The 23,616-nt window shown below is 38.0% G+C and overlaps 2 protein-coding genes across 5 annotated transcripts in view; one reads left to right on the plus strand and one right to left on the minus strand.

Moving 5' to 3' along the window:
• Positions 1 to 1,919: 1,919 nt before the first annotated feature.
• Positions 1,920 to 10,455, plus strand: LOC307137200 (uncharacterized protein). 2 transcript variants are annotated; one of them, XM_079834701.1, is made up of 4 exons: positions 1,926 to 2,017; positions 2,249 to 2,368; positions 5,062 to 5,098; positions 8,442 to 9,983. In XM_079834701.1, the coding sequence occupies exons 3-4, from the start codon at positions 5,062 to 5,064 to the stop codon at positions 9,413 to 9,415; spliced, it is 1,011 nt and encodes a 336-aa protein (XP_079690827.1). In that variant the 5' UTR covers positions 1,926 to 2,017; positions 2,249 to 2,368; the 3' UTR covers positions 9,416 to 9,983. The 2 variants fall into 2 exon arrangements, with proteins under 2 accessions (XP_079690826.1, XP_079690827.1); XM_079834700.1 differs by lacking the exon at positions 5,062 to 5,098 and having other exon boundaries at positions 1,920 to 2,017; positions 8,442 to 10,455.
• A 9,939-nt stretch (positions 10,456 to 20,394) lies between these two features.
• Positions 20,395 to 23,616, minus strand: part of LOC307136822 (uncharacterized protein) — a 29,743-nt gene continuing 26,521 nt past the window's right edge. Inside the window, exons 3-4 of one of the 3 annotated variants that reach the window (XM_079834126.1) lie at positions 23,209 to 23,337; positions 20,395 to 21,601 (exon numbers count right to left, since the gene is read on the minus strand). In XM_079834126.1, coding sequence (XP_079690252.1) covers positions 20,523 to 21,601; positions 23,209 to 23,337 — 1,208 coding nt within the window. In that variant the 3' untranslated portion in view covers positions 20,395 to 20,522. Of the gene's footprint in view, positions 21,602 to 23,208; positions 23,344 to 23,616 lie in introns of all 3 variants that reach the window. The other 2 variants (XM_079834125.1, XM_079834127.1) reach the window with 2 other exon arrangements.

Below are 23,616 nucleotides of genomic sequence, written 5' to 3' on the forward strand. Positions count from 1 at the left end.
TATTGTGCTTGTTTAGTGTTAATTTCAGAATGTACAAACAAAATCAGAAATTAGTTGTCATCTTCAGTTAATGCACTGTGAATTAATATAGTTAAAATACAGTATGTATATATATATATATATATAGTATAAAAATATCAATATAGTGTATGCATGTTTTCACATCCATCTATTCTGTTCTAATGTCGACCAATGATTGGTCTTTGATGCTATAACAAGAAGGAAGACACAAACCACGCTTTCAGTTTTATGGTTTTATTACAAACACTGTGATAACTTCTACATGGGAGTGAAAAATATATTTTAAAGCTACACTGTGATATTTTCCCCCATCTAGTGGTGAAAAGGTATATGACCATCCAGTTAATATTAGTTTCTGTTCCTCTCAATTCTGATTTCGTTTTAACTCCGACGGTGGCCGATTTAGTCCAAGATTAACATGGCTTCCAGTTCGACCTCGTCCACATTTGACACGGTGCCTGTGGGATATTCTGTGCGCAGTGGGATGGTTGGAACTCAACTGGCCTAATTATTCGGCTAGAAAGAACTGCAGCTAATCCAGAGTGAACTTTGATGATAGTAATGTTTATTCAGTCATCCAATTGCAAGGCATAAACAGGTTTGCGTGGATATGTACATAAATGTGGTTTCTGTGAGAGAACAAATAAGGATGGTAAATATACATACACAGTTAAGAACTGTATAACTATACTTATAAGTTACATTTGTATAATGTAACCGTAAACCAGAGCTTATTGTACCATATATAGGCGCTAAATGCAGCTGCATTAAAAGGAGCGGATCTGCCGCTGCTAACAAGCGGTGTGTCGGATTACAAAAGTGTGTGCGCCGTTTTAACACTAGCACTGCAGTGCGCTCTGTATAACAATTGTTAATATGCCAATCAGACCTGATACATATTTCCATCAACATACATTACAAGCAAATATTTTCTATAAACGAATAAACATTGTTGATAACAAAATAACTGAATGATTATTCAAATGGGTGAGCATTACGCTATTGTATGTTGACACAAAAATACTTCTGAGGTGACATCAACTGAATTACGCGATGACACACTCTGAAACACATCTACAATGACAATAACTATTATTACTTATGCGAAGCTTGAATTTACGGGTATGTCCCTCTTTGGCTGATGTACTTTCAAGATGGAGGGGCAACATGGCGACCACCGTTAGATCCCATTACCTTATGTATTTTCAATGGCATATTATAAACTTACGAGAATACTTTTTGACTTGAAAGAAGTAAATATACATTAATGAGCACACATATTTTTGAAAGAACTAAGTGTTTTTAGCTAAGAATAGACTAAAAAAGTTACACAGTGTAGCTTTAAAGCACAAAGCAAACACACAAGATAACACTTTTTTATTTATTTTTATTTATTTTTTTACTTTGATTGGCAACATTACAAAATCGCCGGAATATTCTTGCTTCCACCTGGATCACTGCTTCTTCAGTGAACTTTTTTTTTTTGCTTTAACAAATTTTTAAAAAACATAAACAGAGAGAAGTAGCTCCGGCTACAATGTTCTTCCGCTAGACGCATTGCCTTTTGTTTATGAACTGATTTAATTCACTGTTTATCAGACTGTGATTTTATTTTTATTAGGAGAAATCTAAATCAGACAACTTGTGTTGAGGCTCTCAGACAGAAAAGTTCGGGGTTTTAAGGCAAATCTTCAGGGTAAATGCAAATGCAAACACCTTAGCAGATATTTGAAGTTTGAATCTTTATCCCGAGTCAAACATATTTGGGGAGATAAACAGTGTTTGTATAGACTCAAATAAGATAGATCTTATCTTGTTTGTTTTGTACATACTCTATGAAGTTTAATATGTTTTCCGCCAGTGGAGGCGCTCGAGCAACCGAAGCAACGACACACATCGAGTCTAGAAGAAGAAGAGAAGTGAGCGAGGGAAGAACATAAACATGAGAAGTGGAGCACAGCCGTTCATTCTGCTCTAAAGCTGATGTTTTCACACTGTGAGTACATTCATTTATCATTTATTTGGAGAAATCTAAATCCAAACGACTTAACGAGTCGGTTCATTTAATGAATTACTCAGAAATGAAGTGAATGGATAATTGAGAGCGATTGTGAGTGTGATGATCATCTGCTAAATGAGCAACAGTGATCACAATTCACACCTTCAGTCAGTGAAGCCTGAAGTTCATGAGAGTTTAAATGTTGGGAATATCCCCATTTTCATACAGGAGAAGAAGAAGCAAGCAGAAGGAATTACTCCAGGAGAAACTACAGATATACTATTGTAAAGATGGAGTTTAAGGAAGAACCCTGCAGAATAAAAGATGAAGAGACAGAGGAACAAATAGGTTGGTGTTTTCCTTCATTCTCTTTAATGAGGAACATTAAGATGAAAACTGACAAATCCTCTTGAGACCCAGGTGTAGAATTGTTTTCCACTATATTTTAGTGAATTTCTCTGAGAACATTTCACATTAATTCTGGATATCAAGAGCAGATTCAGGGCTTTTCAGATACCAAATGTTTGGAGGTTTCACATTTACAATTCCCTCTTTTCAACTTTTTGTCCGACAGATAAGCGTAATATATAATTTAAAACTGTCAATTGTTACTTCTATTTATGTAAACTCACAATAATAAGAAAACAAATGCACTTTCTGCCGTCTCTGTCTATAAAATGAACTGAAAATCAACTGCCCTTGATTACATTAAATAGGTCTAAAAAATTATGTTTATTGTGTTTGACTGTTCAATACTGTTCATATTTACATTAGGTATGCACCGATCCACATTTTTTCACTTCCGATCCGATACCTGAATTTGGATATCTTCCGATACCAGAGCTGTATTTGCTTTAATATTATTATCATTATTGTTGATTTTATATGATGCTGAAATAAACTCCTCTCAACAGGCAAGTATGATATGTGCGTATGTATTAGGGATGAAACGTTATGGAAATTTCACATCACGATTATAGTGACCCAAATTATCACGGTTTTGTTCAAATGAGATGGAAAGTGTTCAAAAAGAACAGATGCACACACTTAAAACATTTCAACAAGTTTTATATTTGAAAATCAACAAACAACAAATAAATCAGGCAGCTCTATGCACTTTTTAAAGCTAGATGCTGTGGGATTTCCTTCCTTATAATGGCCGTCGTCAATGGCAACGCATAATGCATAAATCTCTAATATTATCTCTATAAATATATTCTCAAGCAATATTCTCATCAGTATTCTATCAGCTATGACACATTTAAATATAACGTTAGCATATTTTGTGTAAGCGCCCAAACAGTATCCTACTGAAATAAAGCATATATTTTCATATGATTTGACAGTTTATTTTATTAAATATAAAAAATCCAAAAGGTGTGCATCACACCTAACACCTAGATGAACAATTTACAGTCAGTTTTATGACTGTAAGTCATTCTCTTCAAATGCTATTGAAGTTAGAAATGTGTGTACCAATGTTTTATGTAACTTTAGAGACGGTCCCTAAATTTGCGAACGTCAAGCCGACTTTATGCCAGTCATATCAGATGCGCTGTGGTTCTGCAGTGTTTGTTTGAAACTATTTTCGCTGCTGAAATAGAGCAAAACAGTCAACCACTGTATGATGAATGAATCTCCTGCGTACATCGCATGTTCATCTCCGCTTTGAGTGCACATTTCAGTGAGTGAGAGCGGCGCATGCTCTGAACGCCTCTTATTATTAGACATTGCATTCATAAACTCAATAGAAACACGTGTCATTGGTTATAATGCGCAACGTGAGTATAACAGATGGCTTTTGAGAAGATCATAATAAGTTCAACCGCCAAAGTGGCTAGTGTGAGTGTTACACGCCACAGCCGAAATACACCCGCAGATGGCGGTTGTTAATGTCGAGGCCTGATTTTTATTGGACCTGATCAACAGTTGGACTGTTGTGTTGTACGACGCAAGAGAGCATCCACCTATCTGAATTACGGCTTTGCAAACATTGGCTGCGTCCGAAACCTGGAAAATGCTACCTTCGGAGGACACATTTCAAGGCAGGAAGACACCAAGGCACGTCCGAATCTAATGTTAGCTTTAGTTCCTGTCTTCTGAGAGACATCTGAAGTTTCATCTGATTTTGATTAATACCTTCAGCCTCATTTTTGAAGGCAGCAAACATGTATACTTCGCTGCCTGTGCTTTCCATTCTGTGACAGTTGAGCTGGAAAAAAAGATGGCGTCCGAAAGTTGCTTTTGCTGGTCAGTTTGTGTGTAAATTAGTGGTGGGCATAGATTAATTTTTTTAATCTAGATTAATTCCAAGATTAACCTAGATTAAACTGGCTCATTTGAATTCTGCCGAAGGCATTCAGAATATGTGTGCTCGTAAGTGATCGTTTGTCTTTTTGTAGTTTGAATAATAAATAACTTCTGTCCCTTTAAGAACTGACGCACGCATGGATCCCAAACACTGTTACTGTGAGCTGGTTACCACTGTGTTTACCTTAAAACTCACCAAGATGGGCATTGAGACATTTTTGAGTGTGTTTGACCAATAATATAAGCTGGAAAAAGGAGCTAATTTTTGCCCTTGAATGTCAGAGGCGGCTTTATTACGGTATGTGTGTGTGCGCTTCAGATGTGAGCGCGAAATCTGCGGGAATTAGTCGAATTAACGTTATGTGCAACCCCGTGTTATCAGCGTTATGAATCAGTGAGCCGAATCATGATTCGGATCGCGTGTCAAACCGCCAAACTGCTGAAATTTGGCGATTCAAACCGCTGATTCGACTCGCTAATTCATAATGCTTCGAAGCTTCATGATGCCTTGTTTTGAAATCGTCATCACTATGCAAGTCGTTATTTAGGGTTTTTTTGCGCACAAAAACAATTCTCGCCGATTCATAAAGTTATTTTAGAACCACTGTAGTGAGATGGACTTTGTAACGACGTCTTTAGTACCTTTTAAGGGTGTAAAAGTGTAAAGTGCCAATGGAGGCCTTTCAGAGCCATCAGATTTAAACTAAAATATCTTAATTTCTGTTCCGAAGATGAACGGAGGTCTTACGGGTGTCGAACGACATGAGGGTAAGTAATTAATGACAGAATTTTCATTTTTGGGTGAACTAACCCTTTAACCTCAAGTCATCCTGGGTGTATATGACATTCTTCTTGCAGACGAATACAATCTGAGTTATATTTAAAAAGTCCAGGCTAATCCAAGCGTTATTATAGCAGTAATAGTTGTTCTGTTTTTGAAGTCCATAAAAAAATGCATCTGTCCGTCAAATAACTGCTCCAGGCGGCTCTGGGGTGTTAATAAAGGCCTTCTGAAGCGAAACGATGCGTTTGTGTAAGAAAAATATTCATATTTAAAACTTTATAAAGTAAAGCTTCGGCCGACCGCCTTCCCTGTTCAATTTATGGAAAAAGTGTTGAAAGGTCCTCTGCCGATCGAAAGACTAACGCGACCAGGAACCCTCGTCATGACGTCATGTATGCATCTTGAGTTTCACTTTCAACTTTTAACACTTTTCCATGGAAGGCGGTCGGCTGGAACTTTACTAAATAAAGTTTTAAATATGGATATTTTTCTTACACAAACGCATCAATTCGCTTCAGAAGGCCTTTATTAACACCCCGGAGCCGTGTGGAGCACGTTATTCGACAGACAGATGCATTTTTTTATGGACTTCAAAAACAGAGCGACTATTATTGCAGTTATAATGCCTGGACATGTTTAGATTTTATAAACTTAGTCCAAAGATTTTTTTTCAAGAATTGCTTTTGTGTAATTGTAATTTTTTTAATATATATATATATATATATATGTGTATGTATGTGTTTTTTTTTGTAGTTTTTTTGTCATAGCTTATGATTAGATATGTTTATTCATTTATTGTTTTCTCTATAATGAGCATGTGTATCAGTGGATTCTGGATTGTGTTTAACAAATAAAAGAGTGACCATTAGTTCCACAAACACAGATGTATAGATATTCTGTAGTGATGTAGAAATGTCAAAGAAAGCAATGAAAACAAGCAGCATTGTTGTCTCATGACTAGGGATGGGTATCAAGAACCGGTGATTCTATAAGAAATGCGCATTTCGATTCCACTTATCGGTTAATGTGTGCGCATTTTATTGTGATTTTTAACCATTAAAGTGCCAAAAAGATGCGCTGTTTTCTGTGCTACACACATACACGTGTGCACACATCAGCTTCTCAGAATGAATTAAACGTGTGCGATAATGACCTGATCTCTGACCTCGTCTTTTTGGACAAATACACACAAAAATGTCAAAATACTCTCGTAAACACAGTCGGTTGTGTCATGAGAATTAATTTGCTGTTCTAGACAGAATAACTTTTAACTATATTTGTAATGTATAGTCTATATTTAATCAATAAAGTGCAGTGTTATTTTACATTTGATTACAGTTTCTGTACCTGAATACCTGAGAAGGTTTATTTCAATCCTATCTTTGTTAAATTTTCTATTTACCATACTGTTAATGTCGTATTTAATGTATTTGATAGGAAATAGCGACACAATACGGTTCTGAAATTGCTGTAATTGTGTGATCACTTTGCTTGAAGGTTGTGACAGACCCAAATCATCACTGCTTCATATTTTCCAGTTGCCATTTCTGGCACTATGTCATTTCCGCACTGTTGGAGATGTTAGCGTGTCTCTAATAAGTATGGATGGGCAACAGTAATCGAGTACTCGAACGTGACAGCGACGATCGATCATGAAAACGATGATCGCCCTGACTTTCTGATTGGTTATTGCAGCATTTTTGGCGGTAACTGAGGTTTGATTGGTTAGCGTTAGACAGCAGGCCTTCCAGACCGGCGAAATAAAGTGAAACTGAAGCGGGCACTGCAGTGATGCCTGGAATCACTGTGATCATGAAATACAGTGCAAGATGTGCAGCGCTAATCTGTCATATACATCGCATTATAAAGAAAACAAGATTGTAATAGGATGTTTTAAATTATCTGTGCTTTAGTTCCCCGTGTATCAGCTGTTAAAGAAAATCCACAAGCGCGGTGAAGTTCATGTGCACGTTCGCGTCCTTTTCTGCAGATGCAAGTAGTAAGATTACTTTTATGTTGTCTATATCTGATTAATCTCATATGGACACGTTTGGTTGAGTTTAATAACCAGCTAGTAAAGCGCTGCCGTTACCAACTGCTGTTCATTCTCTTCAGTTTCAGCTCACATGCAATGCCCGGCATTATCGACTCTGGGTTATTTGAGACGGTTATTCTTTTTAGGTAGGCTATTTCTAATGCAGCAACGTTATTTCGTTCTCATATTTTTTAACAGTAGACCTATGTTTTATTTAAAGTTGTTTCTCATTATGCCTTCGAAAACGCGCAGTGATGTCTGTAATCACTTTGATCAGGAAAAATAAAATTAAGTGCAAGATGTACAGAGCCAATCTGTCATTTACATAACATTATAATGAGAACACAATTGTAATAGTTTTGTAAATTATCTGTGCTTTAGTTGCCCGTGTACCGGCGTTGTTGTTAAGGGAAGAGCACATTCAAAATGTGTAAAAACTAGCACGGCCAAGTTCACGTGCGCATTCGCGTCCTTTTGTGCTGATGTAGACACACTGATTAATCTAATATAGAATGTGTTTGGTTGAGTTTATTAACCTGCTAGCAAAGCTATGTAGGGTGCTCTTTATTTATAGTTTCAGTTCAATAACAATATGATTGATTGGGTTATTTGAGACTTTTTAAATGAAAAAAACATCTAAAAACAAAACCATTTATGCATCATAATCTAGCAGTGTTTTCTAGTCATATGTTCATGTTTTCATAGACATGTGATGTTTTGTATTTGTCAACATTAATTTTCGTAACACTCTTAAAATAGTTTCATATCTCCATGCCGCCCCCCACACAAGCCCTGCCCCCAATTACTTGAGTACACGTTTTTGAGACCTATCGATGATCGAAATGAGAAATTTAATACAAAAAAATGTCCATCCCTACTAATAAGATTGGTCACAAACATCATCCCTGCACGATCTAATGTGTAGCGTCTTATTAACTCACTCATGCATTGTGTGCAACACATTTCTTCTTCTTCATGTTTCGTCCATTTTATCCACTGCTAAAAAAACCTCTAAAGCCTCTTAAAAGTCCTAGTCTGTATTTTGGGCCATAAGACCTCTTTTAAGGGGTTATTGTTTTCTTTACATCACATTTCTAAGAATTTCACTAGGAGCAACTCTTTGCACAAGATTATTTATCAATGTGGGCCCTGGTTCTCAGGAGGATATATCGGTTAATCTAAAACTAGACACTAGTAGACTCAGTTGTTAAATAGATGTGTGCTAAATTAGGAATTAACTTTATTTCTTAATGTTTCTCTTGTCTTTATTTTCATTTTAAAATTGATTTTAGACCTGATGGAAGTGAATGAAGAGAAACAGCATCATTTCACACATGAAGATGGAAAACGGACATGTAAAACTGAAGACGAACAACATCCGTTTCAAGCACCTCATGATTTCAAAAATGATTATGGAAAACTGACATGTAAAACTGAAGACGAACAACATCCGTTTCAAACATCTCATGATTTCAAAAATGAAGATGGAAAACTGACATGTAAAACTGAAGATGGAGATGCAGTCGTTTCAAAGACTGAAGAGAATTTCACACAAGAACAAGCTGGACAATCCGGAGTCAAAGGATCTTTCGCCTGCTCTGAGTGTGAAAAGAGTTACGTGCATAAATCAGACCTTAACAGACACATGAAATCTCACAGTGGAGAAAATCTGTTCATCTGCTGTGAGTGTGGAAAGAGTTACGTGCATCAATCGGACCTTAAGAAACACACGAGGATTCACACTGGAGAAAATCTGTTCACATGTTGTCGGTGTGGAAAGAGTTTCATTCAGAAAAGTGCTCTCAAAGATCATCTTCGCCGTCATATTGGAGTGAGATCATTCAGCTGTGATCAGTGTGAGAAAACATTTGTTCTGGAATCATACTTAAGAAGACACCTTAAAATTCATACTGGTGTGAAGCCTCACATTTGTTCTTTTTGTGGAAAGAGTTTTGCACATCTGCACGCTTTAAAAGAGCATGAGCGTATTCATACTGGTGTGAGGCCTTATGTGTGCTGTCACTGTGGGAATAGCTTTACTACAAGCACACAGTTAAAAAAACACAAGAGAATTCACACTGGAGAGAAACCGTACAAGTGCTCACAATGTGGGAAGCGTTTCGCTCGTTCGGGAACCTTGAGAGGTCATGAAAGAACTCACACTGGAGAGAAGCCGCACCAGTGCTCTTTATGTGGGAGGAATTTCACCCAATTGTCTCATCTTCGGACTCATGCGAAAAACCATTGCCCAAAGTTATCTAAGTGAGCCCATGGCTCAAAGTTGTATTTTCCATTTGCTTTTCTGTTTTATATGATGAGCATCCTGAGGTAACTCCCGTCTGGATCCAGCCTCTTATGAAGACTTCAGATGACCAACACCTGTGAAGAGATGATGCAGAATCCTGGAGGTCTTCAGATGACGCAGCCCTGAATCAATATGCATCAATACTACATTTGTCTATATATCCTAATCATTTGTTAACATGTATTAATTACTTCAATGAGCTCATTGTTTCTGCCTTAAATTAATACATTGTAAGTTAACTGTGTGATTTGTAGGCTATTTGTACAATTCTGAAATGCATATCTTGGACACAGTCACCTCTGATTTATTTTGTTTTATATGTTTATTAAAAGGAACACTCCACTATATTTGAAAATAGGCTAATTTTCCAACTCCCCTAGAGTTAAACAGTTGAGTTTTACTGAACAAAAAAAGAGGCAGCATGATCTGCTTTGCCCTGAAGAAGACCATTTGTTGGTCGAAACATGTTGGCTCTTGTATTTTTTTTTAAAGATTATTTAAGCCATACCAAATAAAGGCTTTTTAATTCATTCCTTCTCCTCTTTTTACGTCTGACTGAGTGCCTGGGACCTGCCTCTTTTTTTGTTCATTGGATTTTTCCCTACCCCAAGAGCACCTATTACGGACTATTTAACTCTACCTGAGCGCCGGGTTGAACCTTTTTCAGTTGAGTTTTACTGTTTTCGAATTCATTCAGCCGATCTCCGGGTCTGGCAGTGGCACTTTTAGCGTAGCTTAGCATAGATCATTGAATCTGATTAGACCGTTAGCATCTCGCTCAAAAATGACCAAAGAGTTACTATATTTTTCCTATTTCAAACTTGACTCTTCTGTAGTTACATTGTGTACCAAGACAGACGGCAAATGAAATGGCTAGGTACTATATTCTCATTCCTGCGTAATAATCAAGGAACTTTGCTGCCTTATCATGGGTGCAGAGGCGCAATGATATTACGCAGTAAAAAATATTGAAAGTCTTTGGTCATTTTTTGAGTGAGATGCTCCGCCCCCATCCAATTGGCAACTATACTCAGAAAGAAAAAGAAAACGAGAAAGAGCAGGGGCTCGTAACACTAAGCTAGCAAAAAAAGTGCTACCGCCAGACCCGGAGATCGGCTGAATGGATTAAAAAACGGTAAAACTCAACTGTAATAATAAAGGAACTTTGCTGCCTTACCATGGGTGCAGCAAGCGGAAGTTAGCCTATTTTCCAACATTATCCGTCTGCAATACCGGAGGCTGCACTTTCAGGACCGCATTTCTAGGACCCTATTTTTTTGTGACAGCGCCACCTACCGAATCGGAGAACCGCAATCCCAGGAACGCATTTCCAGGACCCTAGTTTTGGAGATCCGAAACAAGTGCCACCAAGGCAGTATTTTAACCCATTTTTTTTTAGAAATACTGCTTTCTTTGTTGCAATTAAAAACAAGGAATGGTATAGCCTTTCAGTCAATCACATTTTCAAGTACAGAGGGAATAAAATTTACATTTTTTAAATCTTAGTCACCACAGAGCACACACATTATATACAATACAAAATTATATCAATCTTCATACCAAATAATGTTCATATTTCTGTTATTGCATACTGTTCAAAGATTTGGTTGAACAGGTTCTTGAAACATTCATGTCAATAAAGCGCATCTGAACCGAGAAAAAACTAATAATGGAGAAAGATGCAAGAAATCTGGATAGAAATAACATGTTATTTCTACAATAATATGACTTTTCCTGTCCTTTAAATATTTAAAGCACACATTGTGAAGTATGCAGCAGCACTACCTACCAACTGGATGCTCTCCCCTCTTTTCAACAAGTTCATTTTATATAAATAAATAGACATAAATTGAGGTAAGTCTAGGACTTGACCGATTAATTCATCTTTTGTCATACTTCTGCCTGCCCTGAGCTGTGTCCTTGAAAGCACTTCATATAGAGTACAGTACACAATACATGACACAATCTAACACGTGGTATTTTAACAGTCAATTATTATGATGGCCTCTGTTATGCCTGACTATAAAAACGACATATGTCTCAATCAACATTATAAAACCACGCCAAAATGAAGAGACGTACTCATAACATGTCATGTATTGTGTGGTAACGTTAAAGAGGCTGACTGTGAGCAAGTGACAGCTAAAACATTACGATTATTTTAACTTACTTAAAACGAAAAAAAATGAGTAACTAACAAGCTTTCACAACAAACGTAATAAAGTTGTCTTAAGACACAATTGTGACACAAACTTAGTGCTGTCATTAAGTCAAAACAAGCTTGCATGCAAGTTTAGTTAACGAATGTGCTAACAATTCATTTACATCAATCTAATATACGTATGATAGCTATGCATTCAAGACTATTTAGCAAATAACGATCACTTCGGCTACGTTCACTTTCCAATGAAATGCATCACGATTGTTTTTAATGTTAAAATAAAAACTGATTCACATGTGATACTCACACTCTGATTGTCATCCATCTTTGCTGGTCCTCTAATTCGCTAGGTGGCGTTGTCAATAAAAACCTAGGGTCCTAGAAATGCGGTCCTAGAACTGCGTTCCTGAAAATGCAGCCTCCGTTTGTGCAGGCAGATGCTACTCCTATTTTCAGGCCATATTCTCAGAGAACGGACACTGCAGTAGTGATACAGAAAAACACACAGGTCTGGAAGGAACTGTAACAAATAAAGAACACAGTAGCTGTTATGTAAAGACGGGGTTGACGTGAACTTCTAGCTGGTAAGAAAGGAAAACCCGCCCCAGCCGACAGATCACCAAAGACACAAATCGAAATTCCACAAAAAGTATACATTTATTTAAGGTGGGAAAAGTAATTAAATAAAGGAGCAATGGCGTCAGGGTGCCCCAAGGCCAACATAACAAACCAAATTGACTTTTAAATAAAACATGTATAAATTACCTACTAATGGACAAAACAAAATGACAAAGAAACTTCCCTAATCTCCCTAATAATAAACAAATCGCAAACAAAGTCAAAATAAATGGCAGGACACCCCTACACTCCTAAAATATGAAATTAACCCAATTAAATCATAATCAAACGAACATGGTCAACGGAAGGGTTTGGGATCTGTCGACGGGAGAAGGCATCCGGAGCTCTTCACGCCACAAGGCCAATGGCAGAATGAGCTCGACATCTTCGATGGGCCAATCAGGCTCCTCCAACGACAGCCAATACCTGCACACACATACAAAGAAAAAAAACAACCCACACAAAACAGATACCGAGGATCGTAACAGTAGCATACTTTCAATAACAGCATCACACATTTCATTTAACAAACAGTATAAATAAAATTAATTCCCTTATATAGAATAAAACAAATGAAATGGAACAAGGTAAAGTTCGGCTATATTCGTCTACCTAGCTACACTCTCTTCATGTTATGTGCGAGGAAGATAAGTTTGTCCACATTTTCAGGTAAAAGGAAACTTCGGGTCTTATTAACAACATAGCCAGCTTTCAAGAAAATGCGCTGAAGTGGCCGGAACGCAAATGCCAGTTTAGGTTGTTTTGCATCCACCATGCAAGTTGGCCTGTCTGTTCTTTAGTAGTGTCTCTCAAATATTGCTCCATCTTCGTGTTCTTCTTCTTCGTCATTCAGAGTCAGACTGCATCCGCATTGAAATCTCCTGCTGTTTTTGTGTGCGTGTGGTGCAGTCTCCTCTTCTCCATGGTTTGCTGACAGTTTTTCCACCTCCCAAACAGTCTGTTGCTGGTGCAGATGTTCTTAAAATCAAATAGCATTTTCCTAGTCAAATCTATGCCATGTGCACAAGATAAAGAAGTGTGGTTGAATCATATTAAATAGCCTACATTTAAATCATAGGCGGAGTTTGGGATGGTGGGCTTGTCTGAGCTATGAATAAAAATCTGTACCAGGTCCTTCTTCTCTCGAGGAATTTCAGGTGCTTGGTGGGCTAGAGCTGAAGGAAGGTAGATGCTGCTGGGTTCCAAACTAAAGCCCTATTCGCACGGGATTAGTATTATATGGGGACCTCTGCCGATTTGTAATAATTGCAGAGAATGTCTGTGATCTTAATCCTGTGCGAATCGGCCATGTCTGTAATTTGTAAAGTAAAAATTCCCCCGCAAATTACCAACCATATTTCGCCAAACACTGAGGTCCTGTGATAACATTAGTCCCATGCGAATCGGCATCTCTGTGATTTGGCCAGGATTAGGCGGAACGTAAATAATTTTTGCAAGGTTTTTGTTTCCTGTGCGCATTTCTATCTTTATCTTTCACAAAGAATGAAGCTAGGCGGCATATAATGCGCACCGTTATGAATTCCTGTGCGGCCGCGCGGATTATACTTTCACTTTAGAATGAGCACCAATTGGGGAGTAAATTGCTTGATTGGTGTGTTTAGTATTATTCTTATTGAAAAACAGAACAATACAATGACAAACTCGCTTAAATGGGCGCTTTTACATTTAGCTTTGAAACTGAATCTTCCGCCGTATTATTATATTGCTCAGTTAAGTTTTTAATTGTAGCGTCTGTTCTCTAACTGAACTAAATTATTTGTATTACTATTAGAGCCCGACCGATAAAGGATTTTTAAGGCCGATACCGATACAAATATTTGGTGATTTAAAAATCTGATATATCGGCCGATTATATATATTATATATATAAATAAACAGAAACGCGTAAAAAAACTTTCCCTTACATTAGTTATTTGTAGTTATTCATGAATCTCTAGAATAATATGATAATGCAGTTTAAAAATAAACTTGTTTGTTTTATTGTCACAACAGAACAGAGGAACATAAAAATATATTAAAATTCTGATAAATAAAATGTATTAAAAATACAAACTTAAGATGTGAAACTTAAAGTCCTTTGGATGAAAACACAATAACAAAAACAAAACAAAAAATCAAAGATACCAGTATTAATAGACGTGGTAAGCTTCATAAATATAACTTTGAGAAAGACTGGAAGTTCAGTTAAGTTCTGATAAATAACAACAGCAAAATATATAGTATATAATAGCTGCATGCCTTCTAAAATGCAGTAAATCCATTATGTGACTCGTTAATGCTGCAACGCACTTTCGTTCACTCGTGTGCCTAACTTACAATGCAGGGACTGGAACTACAAATATACTAGTTATATAAATACAGTGATCATTACTTTATTTAGGCAGAATAAGTTTGTTGTGATTCCCAAGCGCATTAATGTTAGCGGTCTTCCACTGATAGCCATGGCATTAGCTAGCTTTGTGGTTAGCTAAAGTCTATGATAAGACATAATTTAAAAATGGAGTCATACTGCAAATTATTGTAAAACATACCTTTTCAAAATAACGTGAAACTGTCACGCTATAACTTACTAGCTAATTCCGTTTCACTCTTGGCTTACATGTAACAGCCAAACTGGACTTGGCAGTCATGAATTTTGTCAATGTTTCAATGTTATTCAAGCAATGTACATGTCTCGTGCCAGCTTACCATGCACTTCACAGATGAACTCCGTTGTGTTGTGAATGTTGGCTGCGCAGCATGACTCAGCTGGAGTTGCCAGCCGGCACATTGTAGAGTGCCCTCTGGTGGACAAACTAGAAACGCCAACACTCATAATGTGGTTGAGCGGTGTTATAAATATTCATTTATCGGCCATCATAAATGCCGATACCTATATTTTGGAAAATGCCTAATATCGGCCCACCGATATATCGGTTGGGCTCTAATTACTATGAAACAATCAAAATGATATCGATACGACTGTTTATAATTTCATACAGCTATATCTATAACGAAAAAACATTTAAAAGTCTTGACATCATATCTGGGAGATAAGTCAGTAAATTCGAGTAAAATCGCAGGCTTGCTTATCACGTGCGAATGCGCCACGCAAAATTCAGATGTGGGGGAGTAATTTCTAAATCACACGACGTCCCCAGATAATACTAATCCCGTGCGAATAGGACTTTAGTTGCCATCTGCTGTCGACCTCTGTGACGAGGGTCTTTTTAATTTCTCTGATGGCAGGGCTATCATCCTCCTCCGGTGACAGGTGGTGTTTCTTCAGGTTGAAGAGCCTTGGCACTGTTGCAGACAAATTTGCCTCCGCTGAAAGTAGTTCTGTGAGTGTGATTAGGGGCTTCAGTACTTCTACTGTTTTCTGTGCCAGTTTCCACTGATCTGCTGTCAAGTCAAGGCTGCGATCTCCTTTTTACGTGATGCCTGGATCTGACAAAACAGCTGTCACTGGCCATCGTTGCTCCACCAGTCAGTTAAGCATTTCACACGTAGTTCCAACGAGTAGCGACATCTTGAATGAGTTTGTGCTGTACAACATTCTGCTGTGTTTGTTTATCTTTCAAAGCAGCTGTAGCCTTTGCACTTTTTTTTTTAAGTGAAGCCGAAATTGTCCAGGTGAAATGCTGACAAACTACTTGGTTTTTGTGATTCTGGACAGCAACCGCTAGACATTGCATTTGCCTGCAAACTACAGTCAGATTCACATCGCGCTAATAACAGACTCCTTTGCAAGGATTTACGCCCCTTCAGCATAGTTGAGAATGAGGGCTTTCAAAATCGTATTAATGTTTTGGAACCACACTACGTAATGATAACGCAAGGACCTCAGTGAAATGGCAATACCGGAAAAGTAAGCAGCGGTTAAGACCAATGTCGCAGCGTCTCTCCAGTCGGCAGAAAGAGATGCAGACATCCAGGGTGACTGACTCATATGTCACTATCACTATATCGCAAGTGACTGGACACTTTGCAAAACCCGGGCTGTCCACACCAGCAAGTAACATCGCTGCATTGTTGAACGAGGCCTTAAATTAGTGGGGATTACCAAGAAAGAACCGGCCCTTGTTACCAATAATGCATCTAATATGCTTTGTGCAGCAGAATTAATGAACGTGCTTCACGTCCGTTGCTACGGCACACGCTGAACTTAGCACCGCAAGCAGCACTCAAACTCTACACTGGCTCAATTGCTTGGCAAAGTCAGACGAATCACTGGCTTTTTTCACCAAAGCAGCCATACTCTGAAAGTCAAATAAAAGCTACTGGATCTACCCTTACATAAGCTGAAGACTGACGTTGTAACTCGGTGGAACAGCGCACTGGAGATCTCACCTGAGGTTCGCAGAAGTGAGAAAGATATCTGCACTTCGTTACAGCAGAAGAAGATGAAGTGAAGGCTCTGAATCCCATGAAAGCTGCTACACTAGCCATGCCTGAGGAGTGCTCACCAACTGTATCGGTCATTGGTCCTCTGCATGCACAATGAGAACTGCACCCGGCAACTCCACAATCATCAAGGACTTTAAATCCACTATACATGACAACCTAAAGTCAAGGTATGTTTACTGTTTTTAAAACTTTCAATTCTATAGTAGTGATTTATAGACCCTGTGTGAACTAAATATAGATTGCATACATTAAATATTATACAACCCCAAATCAGAAAAAGTTGGGACAGTATGGAAAATGCAAAAAGAAAAAAAGAAGTGATTTCTAAGTTTACTTTGACTTGTATTTCATTGCAGACAATATGAACACAAAATATTTCATGTTTTGTCTGGTCAACTTCATGTAATTTGTAAATATGCATCCTTTCCTGTCATTCAGACCTGCAACACATTTCAAAAAAAGTTGGGACAGGAGCAATTTAGGGCCAGTAATGAGGTAAAATGGTTAAATAATGATGTGATTTTAAACAGGTGATGTCAACAGGTGATTGTAATTATGATTTGGTACAAAAGCAGCATCCAAGAAAGGTCTAATCCTTTAGGAGGATTTCCTTTCAAGGAATCTGGAGGAATTTCATTGTTTGCGTAAAGGACAAGGGCGCAAGCCTAAGCTGAACAACCGTGATCTCCGATCCCTCAGGCGGCACTGCATCAAGAATCGTCATTCATCTATAAGCGATATCACCACATGGGCTCAGGACTACTTTGGCAAACCTTTGTCAAGTACCACAATACGTAGTTACATCCACAAATGCCAGTTAAAACTGTACTGTGCCAAAAGGAAGCCCTATGTTAACAGTGTCCAGAAGCGCCGTCGACTTCTCTGGGCTCGGAGGCATCTGGGATGGACCATCACACAGTGGAAACGTGTACTGTGGTCAGATGAATCAGTATTTCAGGTATTTTTTGGGAGGAATGGACGCCGTGTGCTCCGGACCAAAGAAGAAAAGGATCATCCAGACTGTTACCAGCAACAAGTCCAAAAGCCAGGGTCTTTCATGGTATGGGGTTGTGTCAGTGCCCTTGGCAAAGGTAACTTGCACTTCTGTGAAGGCACCATTAATGCTGAAAAGTACATAGAGATTTTGGAGCATAATATGATGCCTTCAAGAAGACATCTTTTCCAGGGACGTCCATGCATATTTCAACAAGACAATGCAAAGCCACATTCTGCACATATTACAAAGTCCTGGCTGTGGAGGAAGAGGGTACGGGTACTTGACTGACCTGCCTGCAGTCCCGACCTGTCTCCAATAAAGAATGTGTGGCGCATTTTGAAGAGCAAAATGCGACAACGAAGACCCTGTACTGTTGCCCACCTTAAGACTTGTTTGCAGGAAGAATGGGACAAAATTACACCTGAAACACTTCATCACTTGGTGTCTTCAGTCCCTAAACGTCTTTTAAGTGTTGTGAAAAGGAATGGCAACATTACAAATTGGTAAATGCTTTACTGTCCCAACTTTTTTTGAAATGTGTTGCAGGTCTGAATGACAGGAAAGGATGCATATTTACAAATTACATGAAGTTGACCAGACAAAACATGAAATATTTTGTGTTCATATTGTCTGCAATGAAATACAAGTCAAAGTAAATTTAGAAATCACTTCTTTTTCTTTCTTTTTTTGCGTTTTCCATACTGTCCCAACTTTTGGGGTTGTAGATCTACAACCATATATTAAAACAATCAATTAAACGCAATCAGTAACACTTCAATAAATTACAATGTGACTTTGACTTTTGTGTATGGTTGTATAACTGCATATAACAAAAAGTTATTTAAATATTTGTAATTTCCTTAAGATATGCTGGCCTGAAGGAAACATTGTACACAGCATCAGCACTAGATCCTCGTTTTAAGGCCCTTCCCTTGTATGAAGAGGATCGGGACAACACATTTCCAAGACTGATGAGGGAAATTGTCTGGAGCAAATAAAAACAGAATGGAAGTTGTACCAGTGTAGAAAAGAAATTGTGTTTTTGGTTTATTTTCATCAGAACGTCCAGATGGTATTTTCTTTGTGATAATTTATTATCATTATATTTTAAATGTAATAGGTTGCTGGTTCTAACCCAGTGTGTCCACTCCAGATTGTCCCTGTAATAAAATTGTCTGCCAAATGCATGAATGTAAGCGACAAGGAACTGATGGTGCTTGCGGTGAAGTCACCGGCCTGTTCAGCAGAATGACAACTCCTCGGGTCCTCCTGATGATGAAAAACATCTGCACTGATGGATCTCCTTGGACCAGTCTACAAAGCAGCAGCCCCAGCATCAAAGAATACTGTCACTTATATTGTAAAGGAGGAAATGGCAAGGTACAGTGAGGTCAAACCTGTCATTCTCTCTGAAAACCCATTAATCTGGTGGAAGATGCATGCAGAAGAGTATCCTCTTTTAGCACAACAAGCAAAGCGATATCTGTGTTCCTGCGTTTTTTCAACTGTTGGTGATGTACATTTTCAAGATGTTATTGAATTCCTGTGTTGCATGTTTTAATTTTTACAGTAATGAGTAATTGTTCAGTTTGTTCTGCTTATATTGTGTGCACTGTATGTGCATATTAATGAATTTTTGTTAAAGAAATGTGAGTTATGTATACAAATGTGTGTTAGTATGTATAGTATATGCAATGTCCAGACAAGGGCTTTGAGCCGTTTTGAATTTTGAAAAACAAAAAAATATTTTAATGTTGCACATTTACAATGTTTTTTTTTTTCTTCAGTAATGTGCACTGTGCAGTTTGTGCCTACATTGTATGTGCATATTTATTATTATTTAAATCTGTTACAATGTTTGATAAAGTAAAGTAAAAATGAATGAAACAATTGTGCAGGCCCTGTTATTAATGCAAATGTGTATTTCAGGAATATAGCCAAGTAGGAGGGTTTCAGTTACCAGCATTTATATTGAAATATGGATTTCCATGTCTGTAAAATTAACATTTTAAATTAAATATTGATAACTAATCGATATTGGATCGAATCGAAACTATATAAATAAGAATCAAATTGCCAAATTGGTCGCAATACCCAGCCCCAAGTATAATAAGTTTGGGTTCCTTCAACTTTCCATCCTATTAAAACCGGAGTATTGTATTTCTCCAGATTTAATATATATATATATATATATATATATATATATATATATATATATATATATATATATATATATATATATATATATATATATATATATATATATATATATATATATATATATATATATATATACATATATATATATATATATATATATACATATATATATATATATACACATATATATATATATATACATACACACACACACACATATATGTGTGTGTGTATATATATATATAAAATATAAATAAGCAAAATAATCTTAATTCAAACAGAAAATAAGATTATTTTGCTTACCCCATTGGCAGATTATTTTGCTTATTTTAAGCAAAAACTCCCTTAATTTTGAGTTATTTTCCCCCAAAACAAGACAAAAACTTTTGCGTCTAGTAAATGCTTCTTAATGTAAGATTTTTTAGATATTTGGAATGAAAACAAGACAAAATACTAAGTAAGAAAAGCATTTTTTGCAGTGCACTGTCACGTGTAGAACATCCACAAGAGAGATGCATGACAGAAGAAACACTACAAAAGTAATAATACTACACATTTACCACCAACGTTAATGCAAGACAATGAACTCTTTTTATGCGTTTTGGCTGTTTATTTACATGACAAGTGTTTTTGTGGGCTGAAAATGCAAGTTTTTGAAAATATACTATTAGTCTGACCTTCCTAAAATGTCCTTTGTCAGATGACCAAACTCCACTATTATTTCAGCACTGGTGTGGTTTCTCTCCAGTGTGAACTCTCTCATGCTTTTTCATGTTTCCCAACTGAGAGAAACTCTTCCCACAGTGTGAGCACTTGTACGGTTTCTCTCCAGTGTGAATTCTCTGGTGTGTTTTTAAGTCGCCAGATGAACTGAAGGTCTTCCCACAGTCAGAGCACACATAAGGTCTCAAACCAGTATGAATAATCTGGTGCGCTTTTAAAGAGCTCAGAAGAGAAAAACTCGTCCCACATGAAGAGCACTGGTGTGGCTTCTCTCCAGTGTGAACTCTCTCATGAACTTTCAAGGATTCTGACCGAGCAAAACGCTTCTCACAGTGTGAGCACTTGTACGGTTTCTCTCCAGTGTGAATTCTCTGGTGTATTTTTAAGATGTCCAATGTAGTGAAGGTCTTCCCACAGTCAGAGCACATATGAGGCTTGACAGCAGCATGAATTAGAAGGTGTCTTCTTAGGTTTGATAAAAAAACAAATGTTTTTTCGCACTGATCACAGCTGAATGATCTCACTCCTGCGTGAGAGCGCAGATGATCTTTGAGAGAGCTTTTGTGAGTGAAACTCTTTCCACACTGAGAGCACATGAACGGCTTTTCTCCAGTGTGAATCCTCATGTGATTATTAAAGTTTTCTTTCTGAATGAATCTCTTTCCACACTGAGAGCATGTGAATGGTTTTTCTCCAGTGTGAATTCGAACGTGCATATTTAAGTTTTTCTTCTGAGTGAAACTCTTTCCACACTCAGAGCAGGTGAACGGTTTCTCTCCCGTGTGAATTCTCATGTGCACATTTAGGTGTCCTTTATGAATGAAACTCTTTCCACACTGAGTGCACACGAATGGCTTTTCTTCAGTGTGAATCCTCATGTGATCATTAAAGTGTTCTTTCTGAGTGAAACTCTTTCCACACTCAGAGCAGATGAAAGATTCCATGACTCCAGATTTTCCAGTTTGATTCTGTGTGAAACTCTTTTCAGTCTGTGAAACGACTGTGTTTCCATCTCCATTTGTGAAATGATTGGGTTTTTGAAACTGATGCTGTTTGTCTTCATTCACTTGATTCAGGTCTACAATAAACATAATAAATTGTTAAAATTCAAGACAGGATAATTATAACAAAAACAATTATAGGTGAAAAAAAATGTAGTTCTGTCATGAGAACTCAAGTGTTTAGCATGGTAATGGGTATGACAATGTTAATATGTTTAGTCATTGAATAGATCTCATACAATATTGCTGTTGACTTTGCTGTTGCAGAGAAAGCATAGGACTTTCGACCGTATTGGGACACCCCTCCAAATCATTGAATTCAGGTGATCCAATCCCTTCCATGGGTTCCACAGGTGTATAAAAATCAAGCACTAGGCATGCAGACGCTTCAACAAACATCTGTGAAAGAATGCGTCGCTCTCAGGAGCTCAGTGAACTCAAGCGTGGTACCGTGATTGGTTGCCACCTGTGCAATAAGTCCATTCGTTAAATTTCCTCACTACTAAATATTCCACGCTCAACTTTTAGTGGTGTTATAACAAAGTGGAAGCAATTGGGAACAACAGCAAGGAAGTGGTAGGCCACGTAAAATCACAGAGCGGGGTCAGCACATGCTGATGCACACAGTGCGCAGAAGTCGCCAACTTTCTGCAGAGTCAATAGCTACAGACCTCCAAACTTTGTGTGGCAGCTCATCCAAGCCTTACATCACCAAGTGCAAAGCATGGGATGCAGTGGTGTAAAGCACGCCGCCACTGGACTCTAGAGCAGTGGAGACGTGTTCTCTGGAGTGACCAATCACGCTTCTCTGTCTGGCAATCCAATGGACGAGACTGGGTGTGGCGGTTGCCAGGAGAACGGCACTTGCCTGACTGCATTGTGCCAAGTGTAAAGTTTGGTGGCGGGGCGATTATGGTGGGGGGCTGTTTTTCAGGGGTTGGGCTTGGCCCCTTAGTTCCAGTGAAAGGAACTCTTAATGATTTAGCATTTCAAGACAATTTGGACAATTTCATGCTCCCAAATTTGTGGGAACAGTTTGGGGATGGCCCCTTCCTTTTCCAACATGACTGCGCACCAGTGCTCAAAGCATCGGTCCAAAAAGACATGGATGAGCGAGTTTGGTGTGGACTGGCCTGCAGCTCAACCTGATAGAACACCTGTGGGATGAATTAGAGCGGAGACTGAGAGCCAGGCCTTCTTGTCCAACATCAGTGCCTGACCTCACAAATGCGCTTCTATAAGAATGGTCAGAAATTCCCATAAACACACTACTAAACCTTGTGGAAAGCCTTCCCAGAAGAGTTGAAACTGTTATAGCTGCAATAGTTGGGCCAACTCCATATTAAACCCTACAGATTAAGAATGGGATGTCATTAAATTTCATGTGCATGTAAAGGCAGATGTCCCAAAACTTTTGGCAATATAGTGTACATGAAGTATGTGTGGCAGATCTAAACAGGTGAAGCTGCAGGGTTTCTGATAGCCCTCTGCAACTGCTGACCAGTATTTGAAATTTATGCAGCAAGCTCATTGGCTGCTGAAGCATCAGAAACTTATCAGAATGATGTGGTTGCTAGCAGATTGAGTTATGGAGTTTCATGACAGAACTTTGTATTTTTAGATTATTGTTCTTGTTCTTAATGTTCCTCATCAGTCATTAAAGAGAATGAAGGAAAACACCAACCTATTTGTTCCTCTGTCTCTTCAGCTTTTATTCTGCAGGGTTCTTCCTCAAACTCCATCTTTACAATAGTATGTCTGTAGTTTCTCCTGTAGTAATTCCTCGTGCTTGCTTCTTCTTCTTCTTCTTCTTCTTCTCCTGTGGGAAGATGGGAATATTCCCAGCATTTAAACTCTCATGAATGGCTGTGGGAGCGGCTTCACTGACTGAAGGTGTGAATTGTGGTCGCTGTTGCTCATTTAGCAGATGATCATTAAACTTACATTCTCTCAGAATTATTCAGGTGCAAATGATTGCTCAAATAGTCTTTTAGAGACAATCAGTACTCGTCTTGCTGGATATGTCTGCTGTTTCTTGCCACTGTTAGACACCTCACCCCTCCACAGGTTTTGTGGATAGGTCACAACATCT

This window comes from Gobio gobio, assembly GCF_949357685.1.
Source record: "Gobio gobio genome assembly, chromosome: 14".
Classification (NCBI taxonomy): Eukaryota; Metazoa; Chordata; class Actinopteri; order Cypriniformes; family Gobionidae; genus Gobio; species Gobio gobio.